Source organism: Lissotriton vulgaris, chromosome 2_1 (assembly GCF_964263255.1).
Source record: "Lissotriton vulgaris chromosome 2_1, aLisVul1.2, whole genome shotgun sequence".
NCBI lineage: Eukaryota > Metazoa > Chordata > Amphibia > Caudata > Salamandridae > Lissotriton > Lissotriton vulgaris.
In genome coordinates, this window is record NC_141687.1 from 814,932,426 (window position 1) to 814,957,066 (window position 24,641).

The 24,641-nt window shown below is 48.0% G+C and overlaps 1 protein-coding gene across 2 annotated transcripts in view; it reads left to right on the forward strand.

The window, feature by feature from the left end:
- The window catches only part of PLEKHA3 (pleckstrin homology domain containing A3), a 233,909-nt gene that overhangs the window by 152,881 nt on the left and 56,387 nt on the right, over window positions 1–24,641 (forward strand). For both annotated transcript variants that reach the window (XM_086956203.1, XM_086956204.1), the window contains exon 6: window positions 2,344–2,387. In XM_086956203.1, coding sequence (XP_086812329.1) covers window positions 2,344–2,387 — 44 coding nt within the window. The remainder of the gene's footprint in view (window positions 1–2,343; window positions 2,388–24,641) is intronic.

The window sequence follows — 24,641 nt, forward strand, 5'->3', positions numbered from 1 at the left end:
CATGTTGTAACTTTGAAGGTTTGCATTATCAAGCCTCTGGTAACAAATAATGGATGCAACTGGGAGTTTATCAGCACACGTCTCCCACCATCCGCAACCGACTGTATACTTGGTATACTGCTTGCTATTCTGATTCAGGCATGTGAATCTATGAAAGATACCCCAATACTGGATAAGAAAACAAGTTACTTACCTGTAACTTCAGTTATCCAGTATTGGTATCTTTCATAGATTCACATGCACCCACCCTCCTCCCCGGAGAGTCAGTTCTCTAAGTTCGGGATACTTGTTCCCACTTGTGCTACGAAAATCTGAGGAGAGCTGGCTCTGCAGGGAAGGTTCTAGAGGGTGCTGTAAGCTGATTGGTTGGAGCAAAGACTTTGGTCTTTTTAGCATAATGATGTAGATAGGCTACTATAATATAGGCCTCAGGCCTTTTCTAGAGCCTACTACTACAAAGTGCTTTTGGCACTGCTTTTTTATTTACCGTGGGACTCCCGCCTCGACGTCGGGGAATGATTCAGGCATGTGAATCTATGAAAGATACCAATACTGGATAACTGAAGTTACAGGTAAGTAACTTGTTTTCTTATTTTAGAAGTGTATTCCCTTACCCTGACTAGGAAGAAGGGTCCCTGTAAATGTAAATATGTAAATGTAAATGTGTGTGTCTTGTAAAGCGCACTGCTACCCGGAGGTGTCCTGACGCTCTAGACCGCTGGGGATCCCGTCCTGGCTTTCCCTGTCAGATGTTCCCTCCTCCTCCAAGGTGAAACCAGGCATCCCCAGCGTTTGTGGGGGGCCATTGTGGAGATGAGGCAAGCTAATGCCCAGAGTTGCCGAGTGTGATCCCTGGTTAGAGTAGGCACCGAGGCGAGAATTATCGAGTCCGCTGACCCTGGTTCACGACCCTGCTGCGTCGGGAATTGAACCCTGGTCCCGGGCCGTCCTCTGCTTCCGGGTCTGCCGCCTCTAATCAGTGAGCCACACCACTCCCTACCTGGATAAAGGTGCAAACAGTTGCCAACTAGAGACCCGCATTTCTAACAAGTCCTCCGTATAAATTGTTTAACACAAGTATAACTGCTGGCGGACTGATACATATGGTAATACTATAGTAAAGGTGTGGCGATGGAATACATTACCACTGCTCCCCGCTACAATGACATAAATAAGCCAAAGTTTGGTATGTGTGCTGCCCAGGGGGAACTACTTCATGGAAATCATGATGTGACATATATGTATTTAATAATTAATTCAGTCAAATCAGCAGATAACTAGTACAGAACGACCACAAGGTTATTACGTTTGATGCTTGTTAATAGTTATTTCGGAATAATGTCTGTTTGCACAAGAAGAATCCAAGGATACTAGATATGAAGCTACATTGATGTATATCTGAAGAATATTAAAATGCTCTCAGCATTGTGATAAATCATGGAATAAAAAAAATAAAAATATTCTTTCAAAAAGTAGTACCATAAAAAAACATAGGGTAAGTTTATCCTATTATTTCAGAAAACGCTAAACCATATCACAAACGCAACAGTAACCAATGCTGCTTGAAATCATTATTGAAAACAAAAATGATTCTATTGTGTAAAGGATGTATTTCCTTATTTAAATTTACAAATTGTTTATTTTTACTACATTTTATTACCTTTTCATTGATTTTCTTCATAATGGTTTATGTATTTTGATAGGACGCAGTGTGACTTGCAAGGACACACGTGAAGGATTTCCCTTGAATGATTTTCCTTGCCTAGTAGTCCGGACCCAATGCATAATGGTGGTTTGACTGATATGATTTTGCCTGTACACCACTTGACTGAAATAGGTTTCAGTTTGTTGGGGTTAGTAATATGTAGTAAAACTTATTGATTACTTGTGTCATTGAAGATTTCCATAACAGATTAAGGCTGTTAGTTTCTGTAGGAAATCAGCTATTAACAAAACTACAGATAAGTAACTGTTTTTATTTAGTTCTTTAATTTAGACTTTTCTCCTGAAGTTATGATACTGTTCACTTTGACATGGTATAAACTGCATATTTAAAGATATGTGATAATATCTTTGAAAGCGAAGACTGTTGTACGAACACATAAACACAAAATGGGAAATATTCTTTGATTATAATGCCCCAGTTTTCTCATTGAATGTAAATATTTAGTTGTCTCTTAGGACACTCACAAATAGTACCGAGTGGGGATTTAAATTTGAATCTTGCCTGTGTTACATTATTTTTTGTGTATTGTGACTGACTAGATGTCTCTTTTCAATTTAGCTTTCAATTTACTGTATGTAGTTTATCGTTGACAATGTTTATTTTGTTTCGTTTTGTAGATGAAACGCTCTCTCAGTCATCCAGGTACTTACTTGTCCGAGAGGTAAGAAAATCTCCCTTCAGGTAGTTTTGTTTGTTATAAAAAAGAAACACAAAAAGCAAATGGCAGTTATGTACTGTTTCATTGTTTCTTATCAAAATAGATTGTAAAAGTGAAGAAGATAATCTTTTAAATAATGTTTTTGCTGGAGGTCCCAGTTGTAGCTAATATTGAATTTCGGCTTATGACTCTTCATTACAAGTTACTTATATTATTAAAATTGTTTGTCTATTTGAGGTTCCCTACAGGGAATTGGCAAATTATTTTTTTCGAAAGGTGCCCAGGAAACGAATGAAATCGGAGCAGTTTGCAGCTATATCAGGATTATGAAGTGTTGTTCAAATGCTGCAATACTTAAACAGTACTGTATCTTTCAGTCAGTGGCGGCTCCTCTATAGGGGCGTTTTTGGCACCACCCCCCTGCTTTCTCGCCGTGAGAGAAGGCAGAAACATAATGGTAATAACTACCATTTATGTTTCTGCCTTCTCGCACGGCGAGAAAGCAGCAGTTCCTGGTTGGGGGTGGGCGGAGTTACTCGAGGGCAGGGGGAGTGGCTTGCCCACTGCTGTTAATACTGTCTGTTTGGGCAGCCTGAGGCCACCCAAACAGACGTTGTGATTGGTGGAGGGGAGGGAGGCTGCCTTCCCGATGACTGCAGGAATTCAAAGCGCAGGATGGCGTCGGGAGTCTCCGGACGGTTATTTTTACTTTTTTTTTTCTCCATTAAACCCCATCCCCTCCGCTGCGACCCCATTTCCACCCCCCTCACCCCTGCCCGTAATCGTGGCCGCGACTGGTTACTTTAATATAGTGTGATCCTTTATCAGATATACAGAGGTGAGCAGGCGGGTTTCGCAGGTTACGTCAAAGATGCTTACTGTGTAAAAATACAACTTCCAGTGCAGCGGTTTATTGAAGTGACACAGGGATAAACTCTGGAATATGTTATTGTGGTGAAGCGCCATTTCAAACCTCACCTCCTTTGGTTTAAAGTCAGTGTGTACCCCAGTGACAGCGTAACTTTTAACCCGCTTTTCTTTATTGTAACTGGTGGGAAGGTCTGCTAAAACCATTTGGCACAGCCAATATGATGTAATTCATTTGTGGGGAGAGGGGAGTTTTGCTCGGAAGCCCACGCCGGGGTTATTGTAAATTGGTGTGCGGAGCTCCAGGGCTGTGTAGTGTTTATTTCACTTCATGCCTCTTTAATCAGACACCAGACACTCCCTGCCACTTTATTTCACCCTTGTAGTTTCCTACTCTCTACCTTTCTCCCTTTTCCCCCGTCTTTACTTCTCTTGTGTGTTTCTTAATGCGCTGCTCTGAGTCAAAAACTCCGAGGAGGAAATATGTGTTGGTGGACCGACCACAGCTGCAATTACCGTCTCAAATTAAGCACTCTCAGTAATGTCATTGCAATGAACACACATTAAATCTCTTTATAGTTTTCAGGTCCTCAATTAGTGTGAGGCATTAGCTACTGCAGGGAGATGGGGTGGGGGCGCCACGCAGGTATGCATCTGCTAATAACAAACACACACTAGAAGCAAAATCATGAAATGCACACAAAGGCGCAAACAAAAACTGACTTTGTCAACACAAACGAAACACGTACAAAGCGGCACAAACATATAAACGCGGTTGCACAGTAAAAACAGACAAAACATGCGCAAATACACAAACTCAGAGGCATACAACTAAGCATACAGAAACTCATGTATACAAGCAAAAAGAGTATGCAAACACGCGCGCGCACAAAGCCATGCAGGCATGCAAATCTCGCACATTAAAGAACATGTATGTAACCGTGCCCCACCTATTAACTGGTGTGAGTCCCACAGTCCGCATTAGCAGGTTCTAAAATCATACTACAAACCCCAACTATCGGAAAGTTTGCTGGCTAAAGTGCAGCGTCGGTCTGCTCATCTGCCGGTAAAAGCCAGCTCAGGTCCCCAGGCCCGCCTCCTCCTTTGCAGCCCACATACTCACACTTCTAGAGGGCCGCTGTCCTTGGTTTCGTTTCCTCAGCAGCGCCATACCACTTTGAAATATCACCAGCCGCGACTGCTTTCAGTTCTATTTTTATGAATGATGTGTGTCAGGGCAGAACTGGAAACTCAAAGCAGCCCTGGCAATTTCGTCGGGCCAGCTTCTGTGGGGGTGGGGGCGCAAGTGTGAATCCCTGCTGCTTTTGTTACCGGGAGCCGATATTGCAGCACCACTGCAAAACTGGCCCCCAGTAACAAAATCGCCCCCATTACTGCAAAACTGGCCTCCCCCTTTCTGCCTTCCAGGGAAGTGCCAGTGCCCTGTAGAGCGAGTCCGGCCATGATACATGGTATACTTTTTCATAGGAATTATCAGTGAATATCCTAACTAGCAATAGGTTTTATCCTCACTTCCCATATCAGCTGCAAGATATTTTGAATTCTACTATCCTTTTTTGAACACAGCCTTTGCTCAGATACTGTAAATGAATTCCCTGCCCTTACAACAAAGAGCTTCTTCCTTGCATTTCACAAGGGGCTATTGATCGTCAGTGTTGTATTAAATGCTTGGCTTTCTGCAGTATTTAGACTTTTCTCATTTACATTAATTCCTTCTTACCTTTTCTCCTGCATCTTATAGAGGTTTAAGTGCTTACATTTTATATGTTCATAGGGCGTAAATAGATTGATTTTTAATGTTCTCTTCAGTGTAGTTCTTCTCCTTGAATCTCACTGAAATCTAGACTTTGAAAATTAGTAGATATTGGTATTTGAGATAAAGTCTCTTGAATGATGTACATAGCCCTTTGGCTATCACCATATTCCTTATTGTCGGCATCAGTGGCGGTTTCTGTGCACGGGCGTCGGGGCTCCGCCCCCTTCACTTTCGCAGACAAATGAAGCAATCATAGCAATCAATGGTTAAAATATGTTTTGTCATTAAAAAAACAATTTTCCATTTAAGTTTCTAGAATGAGGGCACTGTCTGCCCTACTCACGGACATCGGCGTTGTTGCTGTGCTCAAAAATGCGGACACATGACAGCCTTTTAACTGCTTGCTCCCCTGGCCCTGGGCAGGTGGGTATTTGCCGGGCTGACGGTCTCTCAGCCCTGAGGCCTGTGAGGTCATCAGCTCGGCAAAGACCAAGCATTACGGCCCAGTCTCCACCCCCTGATGACGTGAAGGTAAACTTGGCCCCGGGCGTTTTAAAAACAAGCCCGGTTTTGCCAAGCTTCCACGTCAATCAGGGAGTGAGAGCATTGTCACCCCTCCCTTCCCTACTTCGTTACAGGGTGTGGGTGGGACCATACCCTGTGACGAATTGGAAAAGGTGTGGCAGACGGGAAGAGGCAGACCAGGAATCGAGTCTGCGCAGACACGACTTGTTGTGTGTCTGAGAGTGAGTCCACAGCTTCGCTTCCTACACAAGCTTGTTCATTGTGGCGTTGGCGCCATTGGAAGAGAATAAGAGTCGGAATGCGCGGTAATTTACTTTTAGTCTAATGTTGTCTTACGCTATTAGCCACTTTCCTCAAGACCGTGGGCCTTGTAACCTACAAGTGCATATTGCGCGTGCGTGCTCATAGACACACAACTCCCCCCTCCTTGCTACCGCTCGCTCGCTCGCTCTGGCACTTACATGATAATGCTGCCTCCTGTCTAAAATTGTGCCCCGGGGGCCGGGACTTAGGTCACAGCAACCACCATATACTGCGCTTTCAGGGAGGGCTGCATTAATACACCTCACCTCAGCATGAGTCCTTAGTGCCCCCCCAAGGAATTGCTCAAATGGGGCCTGGCACGATTGATTAGGCAGAGGCGTGCAGCTTGTTCATGGCTGCACAGAAGGACATAAGATTATTTCTTACGTGCGTACACGGGCAGTCCAGTTCTGTGGGCGAATGACAAGATATCTGTCTTTCAGTAAAAATAAAGTTATTCTTTTCATAACACATTAAACACGGGGCACAAACGAGAACAAAACACAAGCGCAAAATGCTGGAGTGCAATCAGCGCTAAAGAAAGTGCCAAGGAGAAAGCGAGCCATTCCTCACTCCAGCCAGCATTTCAGAGAAAAAACTGCTCTGTGCATGTCGTTTGATTTGGTCCTAGATTAGAAGTCATTTATTCTGCATCTGATCAAGTCAAGGCGCCTCGTACAGCTCTGCATCTGGGATGCCTTGCAGGATAGCAGAAATAGATGACTTAATTTTTGTTTTTGTTTATTTCGGTAGTGTTCACACAGTCGGACACAAGAATGATTTAATGCATCGCTGGCAGCTTGTGAGCAAGACCCCATATGGGGTCAGCTGGATCACCAACTCACTAGACACGATCCTCCCTCTCCAGAGATCCTCATCTAAAAGAATGCAGAGATCAGCGCCCTGGTTCTCTGACTCTTTGAGAGAACTAAAACGTCGTTGCAGGCAACGAGAGAGAGCCTGGCGTATGGATTTTCTCCCGGGAAAAAAGGACGCATATAAAGAGGCAATAAAAACTTACAGAGATGGAATCAAGACGGCGAAAGCAACTTTCTACTCTGACAAAATCCTAGAGGCCAAATCAAAACCCAGGGAAATTTTCCAGATAATAAAACACTGCTCGAATGTCACCACCGCCCCCCCTCCGACCAAAACCCAAGATCAATGTGACGAGCTTGCGGACTTCTTTCACAATAAAGTCCTGAAAATTTACTCCACCTTTCAAACAGGAGCCACAGTTTCAGAGATAGGTGATCCACCCTCCCCTAGAATACTCCCTCCCCTTGTCCAGTCAACCCTCGAGCACCTCCCTCCCTTGGACCTCGACACCCTCGGTAAAATAGCACGGCAAGTCAAATCGGGTTCTCCACGCGACCCAGCCCCACCAGAAGTTCTGATGCAAGCACACGAAGCCACCCTGCCTGTTATCTTGGAACTCCTTAACACATCCATTGCCTCATGTGTTGTTCCTACAGCATGGAAACAAGCTATGGTGCGGGCGCTGCTAAAAAAAACAAACTTGAACCCCGTTGATTATTCCAACTATCGTCCCATCTCTCTTCTCCCTTGGGCTGGCAAGGTGTTGGAGAAATATATAAACGTCCAACTGGTCCAGTTTATTGAAAATCACTCCCTACTGGACACATCCCAGACAGGGTTTAGGCCGAAACATGGCACCGAAACCGCCTTATTAGCGGTCGCCGAGGAATCTCGAAGGGTTCTGGATCAAGGAGGATCAGTGGCAGTGATCCTCCTTGATCTAAGCGCCGCCTTCGATACGGTCAGCCATGCCACCTTGCTGAACCGTCTCCAGGACATCGGAGTCTCTGGCGATGCTCTAAGGTGGTTCGGCTCCTTCCTGTCAGATAGATCCTTTCAGATCTTCGATGGTGACATAATATCAACCAGCAAGCCCCTCAGCTGCGGAGTACCACAGGGCTCCTCTTTGAGCCCTGTGTTATTCAATGTCTACATGAAACCACTGGCTGGAATCGTCGAACCGTACGGCATCAAAATTGTGTCGTACGCCGACGACACGCAGTTAGTGGTATCATTGGCTCAAAAGAACATCAGTCAACCCCAAGGAGGCCTGCGGAGTTGCCTAGAGGATATCAAGGAGTGGATGACCAGCTCCTCCCTCAAATTAAATGGAGATAAAACAGAGCTCCTGCTTCTAGGCCCAGCCTCGCCAACATCTTTTATCTCCTTGTGGCCCCAATCCCTGGGAACCCCTCCCACCCCCAAGGAAAGTGTCAAGAGCCTAGGAGTGTGGCTGGACAGCAAGCTGTCCTTTTCCACCCAGGCTACCAAGCTGTCCGCCACCTGCTTCGGTATCCTCAAAACTCTAAGGAAGGTCCTTCCACTTCTGCCTCCAGGAGCCAAGAAAGTAGCAGTCCAAGGCCTCATCCAGTCCCGCCTTGACTCAAACAATGCTCTATACGTGGGGGCTCCCGAGATGACTCTCCGGAAACTCCAGATAGTGCAAAACTGCGCAGCACGCACCCTGTTAAAGATTCCACGAGCCCAGTCAGCCAGACCTGCACTGAAAAGTCTTCACTGGCTGCCAGTTAAACACAGAGTGTCGTTCAAGGCGTTATGCATCGCACACCGGGCATTCTGGAAAACAGGACCCGCTATTAATAGCAAGCTCATCATTCCCTACCACCCAAACAGGAATCTCCGCTCCTCTGAGGCTCTCCTGGCAGTGGTTCCCCGAGTAAAGAGAGCCAGATCCGGGGGCAGGCTGTTCTCATTGAACACCGCTAAACTACGGAACACCCTCCCCCTCTCACTCCATTCCAACCCGGACCTGCTGTCATTCCGCAAAAAGTTGAAGACGTTACTATTCACCCAAGCCGCCGAGCTCTAAGGCGTCACGTCACCTGTCCCTACGATTCTTACCCCCAGCGCTTGGACGCCCCCGGGCAGCAATCGCGCTCAATAAATCTATTCCTATTCCTATTCCTATTCCTATGGGAAGGAATAGGCAGCGCAGCTAGGCAGGCAGCTTACAAGGTAAGGAACTGCAATTATGCAATGGGGCAGACGGCACAGTGTATGCTAAGTGCATTGTGGAGCGCATGTACGTCCAAATTGTGTACATGTAAACGGCATTTTCTTAGTATTCTCAGTCACAGGTGCTGGATAGCACGACACTGAATAGCAGTGAGGAGACAGGAATAATGCCAGGGAAGAGAACGACACACACTTCAATATGAAGCTAATTCTGCTGGCTGCATTACCAATGCACTTTCCACTTTGCTGACACATCTTCCCAGAACTACCGGAAATTTTAAAACACAAATTCACTACTGCCCTTTTCCAGTAGCTGAACAACACGTGCTCAGCACAGACCTGCAATACGCGGCGTGTGTCTATCTTTCTACCACAAATGGGCATTCCTACAGGGTGAGGGTGCCCTCCAAGGTCCCTACAGACTCCGCTCGTGGCATCGTTTTAATAGTGAGATTAATGTACAGGAACATGCACAAAAACCTGTGCGGCACTCAGCGTGAGCTTCTGGTGCAGGGCAGATTTTAAGAAAGGTCAGAGCAAAACATCTCCGACCGACACACATTTTATCCTATCATTGGTGACACAGGGGACCCCCCCCTCAACAAGCACTTTCCAGACACCAACGGGGGTGCCTTTAAGCCTACAACCATACACAGTGCATAGCACATAGAGTACTGCATAGTGAAACTGCACTAAACAGTAAATACAAAAATGACATTCACACATTTAAATGTGTTTTCAGTCATATCGTTCCAGCGTACCTGGATTTATCTGAGGTGCATGGAAAACTTTTGCTTCTTTGGGGGAGCACTGGAACGTCATTGCAGGAAAACCTCCTGAAGAAAATAATGATTAACAATGAGGTTCGCAAAGTACCTTGGAATTGCAGGCTTGGCTTTGATATGCCAAAAAAATCAATGTTTTAGAAAGAGTTGGGTGGTTAGGAATTGTATTTCAAAGCAGGCTGCTTTGTAGCATATAACCATCCATGTTACTGCAACATGTCATACCTTTTAGAGGGCGTGCAGCGGCCATAATTGGCTTATTCACACAAAGTACAGGCAGCCTCTCAACCAGATAGATAGAACAATAACACTCTGGGGAGTACTAATGAAATTGTATGTTAATGTTTCTATTCTTGAATGATGATTAGCTATTGGGATGAATATATAAATGAATACTGGTTTTGCATTATTCTAGTGTTTGAGTGGTGGCTTGTGGACCCCGCCAAATCATCTAATTCTTTTTGTTTCTGTACACGGTTTTTTAAAGCTTACTTCCCCACCAAGGAGTTAATTTTGTGATTTCTCAAATACCTAACAGGACGGATCCTTCAGGTTACAGCGCGCGCTCTCACTGTCACTCAACTGATCAACCCTCAGTATTCCTGCCGAACTCCAGGGAGGCCAGGCGATGGTGCGGCCGCCGATGTGTATCCCCTAGTTCTTCCAGATGGGGGTGGAGTCATGTACCCACAGGCTGGTCAGTAGAAGCCGTGGGAAAATTGCCATATGGCCAATTTGGGAGTATGCCCTTTTAGCTGTATATAACTGATTTGTAGGCATACTCATTGATCTAACATGCAGTTTCAGAGGCAGGGCAGTACAATATTTCCCCGCAACTTCCTCTTTGTTTCAAGACTGAAAAGAGTTCTGGGAATCATTTGTTGTGCCGTGCTTGGGCTGCTTTAGGGTTCTAAAACTGTGTGCACAAGCTGGCTGCAAGCTCAGTGATAATACTGCAAAGAGAGAGACTGTTGCATTTACTATAAGGTGGTCATGCCGGTTACATTTTGGCATGAACTAAAAGTCTAGCGCTTTAATCTCCCTGTGCCTATCTGAATCTCCTCTTCTTTCTTGTTTACATGTAAGTAGGTGAAACGGAAAAGGTATACTGTGATTTAATACTAGGTTACTTCAAAGAACGCCATTGATTAATTCCCCAGCACTGTTTTGCTTGGCTTCACTCTTAAAATTCGGATTGTGCTAGTGGCAAAAAAAGCTTTGGGAAAACCAAAAGGTCTGCCTTTAATGTGATAAATCATACAGCCAGTTCTTCATAGCAGTTTGCATGTATTATCACGTTAATTGAAGAGCTGGTGGCATTGCTTTTCATGTTTGCATGTATGCTTGTGTTGGTACACAAATCTTTCCTTTCTGTACTCCGACGTGGGGCTTGTTGTTCTGGTTTACTATTTATTTCGCTCGTATTTTATAGAATATGATTTATTTCCAAAACTAAACATATACTCAGAAGTGGCTGCTCATCTCATGGCTCCGGGTTCTGTTGTGAGTCTAGAGTATTTCTTTCTCTATGCAGGGACTATCCTCTTTCCAATCAGAGCCCCAAAGTGAATGGCACTGATAGTTGGACTTCTCTGGACTAGTGTGGCTGGAAGTCAAAATGTTATCCATTACTGTGTTTTAACAAAGATTTTTTTTTAGTAATGAAACTATTCTGTGTCCCTGTTGGCCTGCATTTTTTACAGAAAATGCGTGCCACTAGTAATTCTGAACATCTAGTGAAGAGTGGGCACACGAGGTGCATACCCAGTATTGTACCTGCCATTGTCTGCATTTGACAGGTAAAAAAAAAGCATGGTGCCCGGGGCTGTCATTCTGTTCTCTTTCATAGAACCGCTTAACAGCAGGCCTACTGGCAAATCACAGCACAAGTATGTGTCTGCTGTCTCTAGTCTACAACCTTCAGGGTGAGGTAATTTTACCAAACCCAGCACGGGCCACGCACACCTTCACAGATCAATTACGATTAAGTTGGACTCATCACCCCACCTTGGACATAACTGTTCAGTCTGGGCTCCGAAAAAAATTAATTGCAAATGTTTTTCTGTTCCTTTAAAAGAAAATTGTTTTTTCCCTTTTTTTTTAAATGACTTGTGCAAAGCAGATTTCATAGAGAGAAATTTGCCAGACAGAGCTGTGTGTTTTTTTCATGATGCTTGTAACGCTGTGTCTGCTCGCTGTTTTGATAATGTATTGCAGTGGTTGCTCGGTTCAGTCCTGCACAGTGCTCTTCCTGCCCCCATGGGACAGATCTCTTTCCAGCCTTCTCCAAGGACTGCAATAACGTGCTGGGACATCCCAGGCTCCTTACGCTAATCAGGTTACAAATAGTGCTCTGTTAGCTCTGAACCTTGCTTACCTCAATCAATCACATGATACATATAGCTTATAAGGGAACAATTTTAAATCTCACAGCTCCTGATACTCTTGCTACATCATTATCATCGCCCTCATTCATTCACGTGCAGCTCTAAAGGAGCTGGTGCAATAAACCCACGACATCTGGGCCACTGCACTAACCCCAACAGGTAAACCTCAATAGTGGGATCAATAGTGGGATCCGAAAAGTGACGTCTATGTGTGTATTCATGTATGTATTTAATTTTGTCTACATGTAGAGAACTGCCGTCTGTTCTAGATGCGTCTTCTACGAGCTGCACTTAATAGCAATGACCAGGCTTTTTGTTGGAGGGGCTAACATTACGGTAATGCCCAAGAGAAAGATTGTAGGCACATCCTGGACGAATAGCTTAGCGCATTATGTGGCATCTTTTTTAACTGTTGCCTATGTGGAACCCTCAGAGAATAAACACCAGTGATGATTCCAACTAATAAAAGTCACACCACCCCGGGATTGCAGGGGGCCACGGAGTCTCAATATGGACTTAAATGTGGAGCGCGCTTTTCGAATTTAGAAGCGCACCTTTCCTTGGGGCTCAAGGTGAGCTTACATTGGGCATTTACCATAATAAGCATCCTTCTTTGGATTTAATTGACTACACGTCCCAGAATACCTTACGTACAGGCTCATAGAAGAGCAGATGCATAGCAGAGTATGATGAGATTTAAATGAGGAGGTGTGGCCCGTATTGCTTCTTTCGACCAATGTGCCTCTATATATATTTACCGGAGAGAGCCCAGCAGGGATTAGGGCTGGTGACTCCGCCAGGCTTTTGATGTGAAACGCTGGGAAAGGGATAATTCCTGCAATGCGGGAAGCACCAGTCCCCTGGTAATTTGTTAAAACAACATAATCACTTTTAGGCGGCATCTGCTTGCACAAGTTCTGACACGTCTAACACTAGAAAACACCATTAGGATTTTAAAGCGTTTTTAAACATTATTATTATTGCTGCATTTTCGCTTCTTTTTAAGGATATATTGTTATAAAAACACTTGTAATTTCCGAGTAGGATGCTTTTGAATGAGCTTTTGGGCACATGTAGGCGAAAGCAAATGTCCTGAATACTGTTTAACATTTTTTTTTTAAATTTTTAAGTTGTGGGGTTGCGTGCCTTAAGAACAGCATCAGCGAGAATAAGCAATTTGAACTCCAAGCTATCGGAGCTTCCTGGAGGCTCTTTTGGTTATACACCACATTTCTACCCACATGTGCCTCCGTCATTGTTTTAAAGTGTGCACAACTCTGCAAAATAAGACAGGGGTGGGCTAGCCTGTGGATGGGATGGTGGGGGTGGTGTCATCTCTAAGAGTAACTCTTATTCTGAAAGTGGTGCGGGCCCTTGGCAGAGTTGGATAGTTAGATGTGGCCTGGCTCCACATTTCATCCTTGTGAGGTTTATAACATAAATATAACTGTGTAAGACATAGTAAAATGCATGGAGGGTTGCTGTGTGGGTTAATGAATGTGAGGTTAGAAAGTTAGCAAATTCCTGGCTCAAAATCCCATTTTACTGTGTTTGTTGACTAACAATTAACATAAATTTGGGAAATACTGAACTGTGGGGATCTAAAGCATGGCCTAAGAAAGGCCTGTGTGCCTGGGCAAAAGCCGAGGTGATCACGTTTAAAGTATGTATTTTAATCTTGTATTAAAACAAAACACAGTGCACACCCTCTGGGAGAAACTGGACCAATACATGCTTAATATCTGCCCTGGCCTTGCCCGTGAAAAGCTCCCATTGCTTCTCCTGGGTTGCTTCCAATTTCATTTCCCACATTCAACGGGTGTTCCAGAGAGCTAGGCTCACAGTAGAGTATTTATGTGGCCTGTTGGTGTCTCAGAAGGCTTTGCCGTATCTGTCCTCTATCTCGGTGGAGGGGATTGGGGAGGATAGGTAGGGAGGCTATCTCATATGGAGTGATAACAGGCTGAAATCGCCTCGAGGTGCCCCACTGCACTGCCCAGGGATGGGTGTTTCAAGCCATGACGCACTTTCGAATCAGAAAAACACAGTACTAGCCAGCAGCAGCAAATTTTTCCGCTTTTATCATTTACAATGCTTTCTGTGTAATTTAAGGTGCACAGAAAGGAACTGTTTTCTACACTACAAATTCTGATTAATAAAATTTGTTCTGACCAAGACTTCTTAAGGTCTAGTAAACAGTTACTTTTTGGTCTGTGGAATTTTAATGCGCATCAACTGTATCGTGTAAACACATTTGGATTTGCAATATTTAAATTCGCCTGCAGTGCAAATTGTTATAGTTATTTTTATATGTCAGTAGTAATTATGTGGTCCATTGTTAGGGCAAGGCCACATCCTATAAACCATGTTTTGGTCAACCGTCGAAAGCATTTGAATTTTCCAGCTCTATTACCTGTGGCTTGTAAATAGATTTGGGCAGCCACTATTCAAATTTGTCAGCCATAACAGCGGGTAGCAGCCAGTATTTTCATTGGCATAGCCTGTTATGAAGCTCTGTGGTTATACTGAATAACCAGCTACCTATGTTATATGACAGCTCTTCAATAATGTAATACCTGCACTTTCACAATTGCTTTATTAACCTTCCTGCTTTCTCAAATTTGCTTGAAAATGCACCATTTTCCCACTAGTTTTTCAAAATTTTCTCGGGGGGAATTCCCCCCGAACCCTCCTTAGGGGGTTCGGGAGCGCTCGCTACGGTGCACTATGATTATCAGTTTCCGCCCCGCCACTTTCGAATGTCACCAGCCGCCACTGGTCGGCATCCTCTATAGTCAACCTTCTTTCTTATGATGGTTTCCCTCTAGTCCTCAGCAGAAATTGTCCTTTTATGTGTAGCTAGTGTTATTCGATTAGATAAACCATTTTGATGTAAGAAGATGTGGAAAACATCTCTCCACAGGGTTATAGTGGATTAATAAGGGATAAGTCAATGCCTTTGATAGATAGAATTGGATAATTGTTTTCACAAGCCAAATAACAACAATGTGATTTGTAATTCATACACATAAAATAGCATGTGTATTTGTAAAGTGCACGTATCACCCAAGGGTATCAAGGCACTAAATAACAGATGTTTATTGTTACCAAACTCCATGGTACTCATTTTATTGACCTCAGAAGGATGAAAGGCTGAGTGGACCCACCTGCATTTTAACCTGTGACCATGAGGGTTAACACAGGCCCCTACAGTGGATGCATTAGTCCACTAAGCCAGCATAGAAATGCTTGTGTCCATGATTTCCTTCCACATTTTTTGGTACTCTGGTGGTCTTGCCTATGAGCATTATTTGCCCCCAGCCTCCAGTTCATAGTGTCTCAAACACCCTCACCTGTACACTTTTTGAAATGTTTAATGACACCCATTCCCGCTAGGAGCTCAAAACTTGCCTCATTTTAAACCGTCGCCAATGCTAATTCCTCTGCCTCTCTCCAGGTGTTCACTGGGTCCTGGGATTTTGTTTGGTGTATCTTCTGTGTAGCATGTCTCTTTGTTTGCAACAGGTTCTGTTTGGGCACCCTCTTCCATTGGCTCTGTTTCCATGGCCTCACTCCCCTGACTGTGCTTTTCTTGCTGTAGTTTTCTGTCCTCTCTGGATCTACTCTAACCTCTTCCTCCTGTCTTCCCAGTGTTTTCTGTTGCCTCCTCCTCTACTTTTCCACTTTCTTTGTCTACCAGCTGTCCACTCCACTCTTCTGCGCTCTGTTGAGACTCTCCTTATTCCCCTAACTCAAGGTAGTAACTGCTGGCTTTTGAATCATATTGAGCCCAGATGTCCTGCCTTTCTGCTTCCAACTATTGGGAAGTGAACCATACGGGCACCTGGGAGTGAAAGAGAGAGTCTGCTAGGTCCCCATCGCAGTTAATGGAAGTTGGACCTTATATTTAATCCAAAGGTGTATCTGAGTCCAGGAATTTTTGCTATAACAAGACAGGTCTGCTGCTGAGAGTAAATCAATTGTATTTATATTTATGTTTGCAGTCTTATTTAGCTCTAGCCAGGCTCCAATTCGTGTTAAAGCCCTGAATAGAAGAATCAAGTTATACTGTAAATATTGAGTATTTCGGAGAAAGTGCCAGCAAAAATAAACTGCTTAGATTTATAGTATAAATTTACGTACATAACTGTCAGATAAATCTTAAACACTGAGTGATATTATACTTCTCTATACAAATTCAGCATTACAATATAGTAGAAAGAGTATTATCAGAAAAAATAAGACCATGCTGATAAGGCTTCTTTGGCCCTAAAATACAAATAGAGAAAATATCTGTCTTATCGGGAGTTCGCTTGATGGCAGTGAGCAAGTCTGAGGAAGGCATTTGCCCTTAAAATGAAGCTACATTTACCAGAAAACTTTGGGAGACTTGCCATCCTCATTACCTGGTTCAAATAGTAGTTGCTAGAGATAGGCATCTGAAAGAAACACGTTAGCGTTAGATTCCTTACCTTAGAATATCCCCAGGCGTCAGTCTGGATCCGGAAACTTTTGCGTAGCAGTACCCCTGCGCGTCGGTAGGCGTCGTCTGCAGGCGTCCCCTGCGGCTCCGCGTCCGTCGTTGGCGTCGTGCGCCGTGATGACGTCGCTGGAGTATATAGACGCCGCCTCCGCGCGCTGACGTCAGTTCTTCTTTTTTCCGCGCCAGTGGACGCAGATCTGAAGAGCAGTACTCCGGTCTTTGACCAAGTTTTTTCGAGTTATTATCACTTTGTGCCTGTTAGGATGCCTGGGTTCAAGCACTGTGATGACTGTGAGCGCACGATGTCGGTCACAGACCATCACCGCCTCTGTCTCCGGTGTCTGGGCCCCGACCACGACGTGGACTCCTGCGTCGACTGCCGGGCCCTCACCAGCAAAGCTAGACGGGAGCGGTCCCGCAAGCTACTGGAGCTCCGGGTGTCGGCCCCACGTCGGGACCGGGAGCGGTCCCGGTCCGGCCGGAGGTCGAGAGAGCGTTCGAGGGAGCGGTCGCGGGGCCGCGCCGAGCGTTCCGGAAGTCGACACCACTCGTCATCCTCGTCAGGTAAGAAACACAAGAGGTCGGGGCGTCGTCATCGTACCCCCGACTCCCCCCGACGCTCGCGCGATGCGGCCGGGGGTTCGGGTGACCCCAACCCCGCGGCTCCGCGAGAGTCGCCGGCGCGGCCTGCCCCATACCCTCGGGTCCCTGGGCACGGTGCGACGCCTGAGGAGATAGAGGCGTTCCTCATGGCCATGAGGGCCCTGTCTCCTCCGGCGGGTTCCACGGCGCCTACGGGCCCAGTGAACCCGTCCGGGGGCCCTAGCGGTTCTGCTGACCCTACCTCGACGCCGTCGGATGCTCCGATTCCGGCGCCGCCGGCTGCGCCGATCCCGGGGCCGCTAGGGCCTTCGGGGTCGACGCCGGATGGACGCCCATCCAACCCGGCGCCGATTCCATCGGGGTTGCCCGCGGCTCCGCCTCCGCGCGACGCCGGTTCCTCGGTGCCGGCTTCGGGCGGCACTGGGGCTCCGGCGCCGGCTCCGGGCGGCGCCGTTCCCCTACCTTCACCGACGCCGGACGCGGGGCCGGACGGGCGTCGCTCGACGCCGGTCCCGGCGCCAATGGGGCCCATGAACCCCGAGGACCCGGTCTACATCGTTGACTCCGAATACGGAGAAGATGAAGAGTTCGGTGAAGGTTGGGAGGGGTCCGAGGACCCTCTGTCACGCGAGTGCCAGTATGACCCGGACTGGACGGGTGACTTGGGGGATGCCAGTGGTCTGGACGACTCTCCTAACCCTGGTTTGATCTCTCCTCCTTCCGTGGCATCGGTGGAGGGAGCTGCATATTCTGTGGTGCTGATGAGGGCTGCCAAGGCCTTACACCTTGAGCTCCCCGTCGCGGCTGTGAGGCCTAACATCCTCACCGAGGTCTTCAAACCGCAGTCATGCCCACAGGAGCCACTGCTGCCGTTTAATGAAGCCTTGTCGGACGTTCTGTTGGGCACGTGGTCCAGGCCCGCTTCAGGTGCGCCTGTCGATCGGAACGTGGCCAGGCGCCACCGTCCCTGTCCGGACGACCCCAAGTTCCTGTCTACCCACCCCACTCCTGAGAGTCTGGTGATCCAGGCCTCGACCTCCCAGTCCGCATTCCCGTCGGCCCCACCCGATCGGGAATCCAAGAGGTATGACCAATTTGGCAAGAAGGTCTTCTCGTCCATTAGTTTGGGCCTGCGGTCTTGCAACACCGCCTGCCTCTTGGGCCGCTACACCCACTCTGTGTGGGATACGGTCGCGGAACTGCTGCCAGAATGCCCCATGGAGGTGCGGGCAAAACTCGGTCAGGCTGTGGCTGAGGGCCGAGATGCAGCGAAATATTCAATACGGTGTGGTCTTGATACGACCGACTCGCTAGGCAGAGCTATGTCAACGACGGTGGCGATTCGTCGCCACGCCTGGCTGAGATCCGCCAATTTTTCGGCAGATGTCCAGAGTACATTGATGGACATGCCGTTTGATGGCTGTCACCTGTTCGGTGACAAGGCGGACCACGCGCTGGAACGCTTCAAGGACTCCAGGGTCACGGCCAAGTCCTTGGGTCTCTCGACCCAGCGTCAGCAACCGGGTTCGTTTCGCCCCTTTCATGGCCAAGGAAGGGGCGCCCCCACACGTGCTGCCAGCCACGCGCCGCAACAATCCTTTCAACGCGGTGGCGGCCGTGGAAACCGCCGTGGTGGCGGTCGGGGACAACGGCGGGGTCAGACCACACCCTCCCCCGCAGCATCTACCCCAAAATCCTCCTAGTCCGTGCTTTCGGCCCCATGTGACGCCAGTGGGTGGCAGGGTTCGCCATCACCACGCTCACTGGCGCACGATCACTTCGGACAGGTGGGTGCTGCAAATTGTCCGAAGGGGCTACTCCCTCCCCTTCGAGACCTCTCCTCCAGCCATGCCACCGCAGAACCACCGTGTGTCGGGGGACCACTTGACGCTTCTGCAGGAGGAAGTTACGGCCCTCTTGGCCAAGGGGGCCATCGAGCGCGTTCCTGGGCCAGAAGTAGGGCGTGGTTGTTATTCCCACTACTTTCTGGTGCCCAAGAAGGACAAGGGGGGCCTACGTCCTATCTTGGATCTAAGGAACGTCAACGGCTTCCTCCGGAAGGAGAAGTTCAAGATGTTGACGTTAGCTCAGGTCTTGGCTGCTCTAGACCCGCAAGACTGGATGGTAGCGTTGGACTTGAAGGACGCCTATTTTCACATCCCCGTCCTGCCGGCCCACCGGCGTTACCTGCGGTTCACGGTAGGCCTGGAGCACTTTCAGTTTATCGTGCTCCCTTTCGGCCTTACCAGCGCCCCACGGGTGTTCACAAAGGTGATGGCGGTGGTCGCAGCCCATCTGCGCAGGTTGGGGGTTTCAGTCTTCCCCTACCTAGACGACTGGTTGTTGAAGGCGGGCTCGCCCCAGACAGTCGTCCACCACCTTCAGATGACGGCAGACCTCTTGCACGACCTGGGGTTCTCCATCAATGTGCCGAAATCACACCTGTGTCCCTCTCAAAAGCTCCTTTTCATCGGAGCGGTTCTGGACTCGGCGCAGTTTCGGGTTTATCCTCCGGAACGGCGGGTTCGGGATATTCAGGCTTTGATTCCCATCTTTCAGCCGCTATCCCGAGTTTCGGTCAGGTTGACGCTGCGGCTGCTGGGACTGATGGCTTCCTGCATCCTTCTGGTGCATCACGCCCGGTGGCGGATGCGGGCTCTGCAGTGGGACCTGAAGTTTCAGTGGGCCCAGCATCAGGGCAACTTGTCCGACCACGTCTTGATCTCGGAGGGCACTGCGAGACAACTGCAGTGGTGGCTTACGGACCGCGATTGGGTCAGGGGCAAGTCCCTCTCCCTTCCCCAACCGGAGCACGTTGTCGTGACGGACGCGTCCCTCCAGGGCTGGGGTGGCCACTTGGGAGAGGCAGAGATCAGAGGCATCTGGTCTCCGGCGGAGTCCCGGCTCCATATCAACCTGTTGGAGCTGCGGGCGATTCGTCTGGCACTGAAGGCATTCCTCCCCTTTGTCAACGGGAGTGTAGTGCAGGTGTTCACCGACAAAACCACCGCCATGTGGTACTGCAACAAACAGGGCGGAGTGGGGTCGTGGACCCTTTGCCAGGAGGCTCTGCGCCTCTGGCAATGGCTGGAACGTCAGGGCGTGACTCTGACGGTTCAACACCTGGCAGGTTCTCTGAACGCCAGGGCGGACGAACTCAGCCGTCGGTGCTCGATGGATCACGAATGGCGTCTGAACTCGGACGTGGCGCAAGGCATCTTTCTGCAATGGGGAGAGCCTTGGTTAGATCTATTCGCCACAGAAGAGAACGCGCAATGTCATCAGTTCTGCGCGTTGGAGTTTCCAAGACGGCACTCGCACGGCGACGCCTTTCGGCGCGAGTGGAGTTGCGGTCTGTTATACGCCTTTCCGCCTATACCACTTCTGCCCAGAGTGCTGAAGAAGATCAGGCGCGACCGGGCCCAAGTTATCCTTGTGGCTCCGGACTGGGCTCGAAGATACTGGTATCCCGAGCTACTCAGCATGTCAGTCGGTCCCCCGATCCGCCTGCCCCTTCAGGAGGACCTTCTGTCGCAGCAGCAGGGGACGGTCCTCCACCCGAACCTGTCCAGTCTCCACCTCCATGCTTGGAGATTGAGCGGCGGCAGTTGAGGCCATTTGACTTGCCTCCTGAAGTCTGTGATGTTATTCTGGCAGCCAGGCGTCCCTCCACTAAGTCGGTATACGCCTGTCGGTGGAACAGATTTGTGGCATGGTGCACAGCAAAGGCTGTGGATCCTCTCTCTGCCCCTCTTTCGGAGGTTCTTCTGTTTCTTCTTTCTCTTGCCCAGCAGGGCTCTGCTCTGGGCACTATCAAGGGCTACCTTTCTGCCCTTTCAGCCTTTTTGAGGCTTCCTGATCAGCCTTCTTTGTTCAAATCCCCGATTGTAACTCGGTTCTTAAAAGGCATCACTCACATGTTTCCTCCTGTTCCGTTTGTGATGCCTCAGTGGGATTTGAACCTGGTTCTGACCTTCCTGATGTGTGCTCCCTTTGAGCCCCTTCATTCTTGTCCTCTCCGTCTCCTGACTTTAAAGACGGCTTTCCTGGTTGCCATCACCTCTGCCAGGAGAGTGAGTGAGCTCCAGGCTCTTTCTGTCCAACCTCCTTTCCTGTCCATTCATCCTGATAAGGTGGTTCTGAGGACTAGACCTTCTTTCCTGCCCAAGGTTGTTTCGGCCTTTCACATCGGGCAGTCCATCACCCTCCCTTCCTTCTTCCCGCCTCCGCATCCTTCAAAGGATGAAGAGCGGCTCCACCGTCTGGACCCAAAACGTGCGCTTTCATTCTACATGGATCGCACACGCCAGTTCCGGGTGGATGACCAACTGTTTGTTGGCTACGTGGGTGCGAAGAAGGGACGGGCGGTTTGTAAACGAACCATCTCTCGATGGGTCGTCCTCTGCATCAAAGCGTGCTACTCTTTGGCTCGGAAGGAGCCTCCTGTTGGGCTGAGGGCCCATTCCACTCGGGCCACGGCGGCTACTACTGCCCTGGGCCGGGGAGTCCCCTTGCAGGACATTTGCCAAGCGGCTACGTGGGCCTCGCTGCACACTTTTGCGAGGCACTACTGCCTGGACAGTCAAGTCCGGAGGGATGGCTTCTTTGGCCGTTCTGTCCTCCAGGACTTTCTGGTGTAGTATTGTATTGGTTCGCAGACCCACCACCGGGGTTGGTATTGCTGGGGTATGTATTCTAAGGTAAGGAATCTAACACTAACGTGTTTCTTTCAGATGAACAAGTTACTTACCTTCGGTAACGATATATCTGTAAGAAACATTAGTTAGTGTTAGATTCCTTACCGAACCCACCCATCCTCCCCGTTCTGCGAACTGATACCTAGGGTTAAGGTCATCCCTTTCAGGGCCCTAGTTTTACATGGCACCAGTGTTGGTTCTCTCATGGCTCTGCGTCTCCTGGCGCGGAAATGCTGTGTGCAAAGAACTGACGTCAGCGCGCGGAGGCGGCGTCTATATACTCCAGCGACGTCATCACGGCGCACGACGCCAACGACGGACGCGGAGCCGCAGGGGACGCCTGCAGACGACGCCTACCGACGCGCAGGGGTACTGCTACGCAAAAGTTTCCGGATCCAGACTGACGCCTGGGGATATTCTAAGGTAAGGAATCTAACACTAACTAATGTTTCTTACAGATATATCGTTACCGAAGGTAAGTAACTTGTTCATTAGGTTTAGAATTTTTTTGAATTCTCAAATCTTGTAATTGAAGGTGAGAAATTAGGAGAGGTAGGACAAGGTAGAATGATTTTACCCCTCCAAGCCTTGGAAAGCATAGGGTGAAGCTATATTTTTAAGGATTTTAGTACGATTAGGTGACTGAGCCTACATAGCTTCTATTGTAGGCGCACAAAGGTGGGGTTAACCTCCACCGTGCTAGTGACTCCGTCACGAGCCACAGACGCGCTGTGCTGGTGACGGAGTGGTTCCATCACGGAGCGGCCGCCCCACCCACGCTGCAGGAATTCCGCGCCTGCGCGGGTGTTCTATTGAGCGGGCGGGGCCGTGACGGAACCACTCCGTCACAAGCACAGCGCGCCCTTGGCTCGTGACGGAGTGGTTCTGTTACGAGCATGGCGGCGCCACGTGGACCCCCCTCCCCCCAGCGCCGCAGCAGAATTACCGCCGCGGGCAAGGGGTTAGAAGAAAGGAAGACTAATTTCTCACACACATACATTTTATCCTCAAAGCGAGGGAGTGAAACTATCAGTGTTAGACAACAAAAGGTTTCCAAATTGTAATGAGGTGTCCTTAACCTTTTAGAGTTTCATAGGTTGACAAGAAGTAGTTAAGTAAAAGGTAATGTAATTTAGAGGGCATTTGTATAGCGCTCTGTTACTCCAGGGAGTGTCCTGGTGCTCTGCACTTCAAGTGTTTACTGGCTAAGAGACCTAACCATTACTCCTGATTAAAAAGCCATGTTTTCAATTTCTTCCGACACTGAGAGTTGACTGAAATGACCCCGAACTGCAGGGGGAATTTGTTCCATACTGATGATCCTAAGAAGGAGAAGGACCTGCCACCAGTTCTGGACCAAGATGAAGTGTAGAAGCAGATCCTTGCTCTGAAGTACCCAGCACCAGTCTGATGGAGGGCCCTATGTATCAGTAGCAGGGTCTTAAAAAGGATCCTGGTCCTAATAGGGAGCCAGTGCAATGTCCTTATATGTGGGGACATGTGTTCTTAACACCTTGGCTGCTAGTGGTTTTCCCCTCCTGTGCTGCTCCTACTAGAATCCCATTGTTCATGACAAGGTCAGCTCGTCATAAGCACAGCTCCACTGTGCCTCATGATGAGCTGAGCTCGTCATGAGCAGCGAAGGGGTTAATGGAAGGCTGCGAAGAGTACGTGTGGTGTGGAAGACCTAGAAATCATCTGAAATGTAGGCATTTGGCAAGGAGGAGAAAGTTGCAAAAAGATGCATGTTTTCAGTAGCTATTAGTAATATATGTAAAAAAAATATGAGAGGCTTACTAAATTCTAATAAATAGACTGTAGAAGTTGTTTCTGATAAGGAAGGGAAAAAAATATGAAGTCCTAAGATAGGACAATAGTGGTGCAACATGGGCCGTTCATAATTGTCTATAGTATTCATTGTCTGTAGGCTCCTTAATTGTTATTGTGGTAGCTAAATGGAGATCATGAGTTTCTGGAAACTACCACCTAATCACAAGCCTCACTTTTGTGGCTAAAAACATACAAAAGTGTGTTTCTTAGACTATTTTTTTAAAATATATTGTTATCCATTTTGAAAACAAGCAAAAAGAAACAAACAATCGGCATTTACATTGGTTTAAGGAAAAAACAAATTAGACATGTTTGAATATGGCCGTTCATTAAGGTTACAGAATTTTACATGGGAGTATGCACTGCAATATATCAAACATTCATGGAGACATTGGATCATCATCAGAAGGAACAGTAGGTGCAACACAGATATCTCCTCTATATGAGTTCCACTTGGCCCAAACTCGAGACCATTTCTGAGGGCAACCCCATGACACATCCAGTCTTCTCCCGGAAAATGCACTAGTCCGTTTTGCGCTTCCACATTGTGGCAGTCGGGGGCGCCGACCCCCCCATATTTGAGCAATGTCCCTCCTGGCCACCGTGGCACCAAGCGCGACCCACAGCTTCTCCCCTCCTACCAAGTCCGTGGGTTCCCTCACATTAAGCAAACCTCTTTTGACCACAGGGCTAACAGGTATGTGCAGGACCTCACTTATGACACTATGGTTACTCCAGTATTGGATCTTTCATAGATTCACATGCCTGAATCATTCCCCGTCGTCGAGACGGGAGTCTCCGGTATATAAAAAAGCAGTGCTTAGTAGTATAGCAAACTGAAAAGAGGCCTAGGCCCATTTCCCTTTTGCAACCCATAGCCTTTGTTATGTAAAAAAGGCCCAAACTTTTCCCTGAACCAATCAGAGCTCCTCACCCTCTAGAACACTCCTGAGAGAACCTTCTGCCCCTCAGATTTTTCTACCGC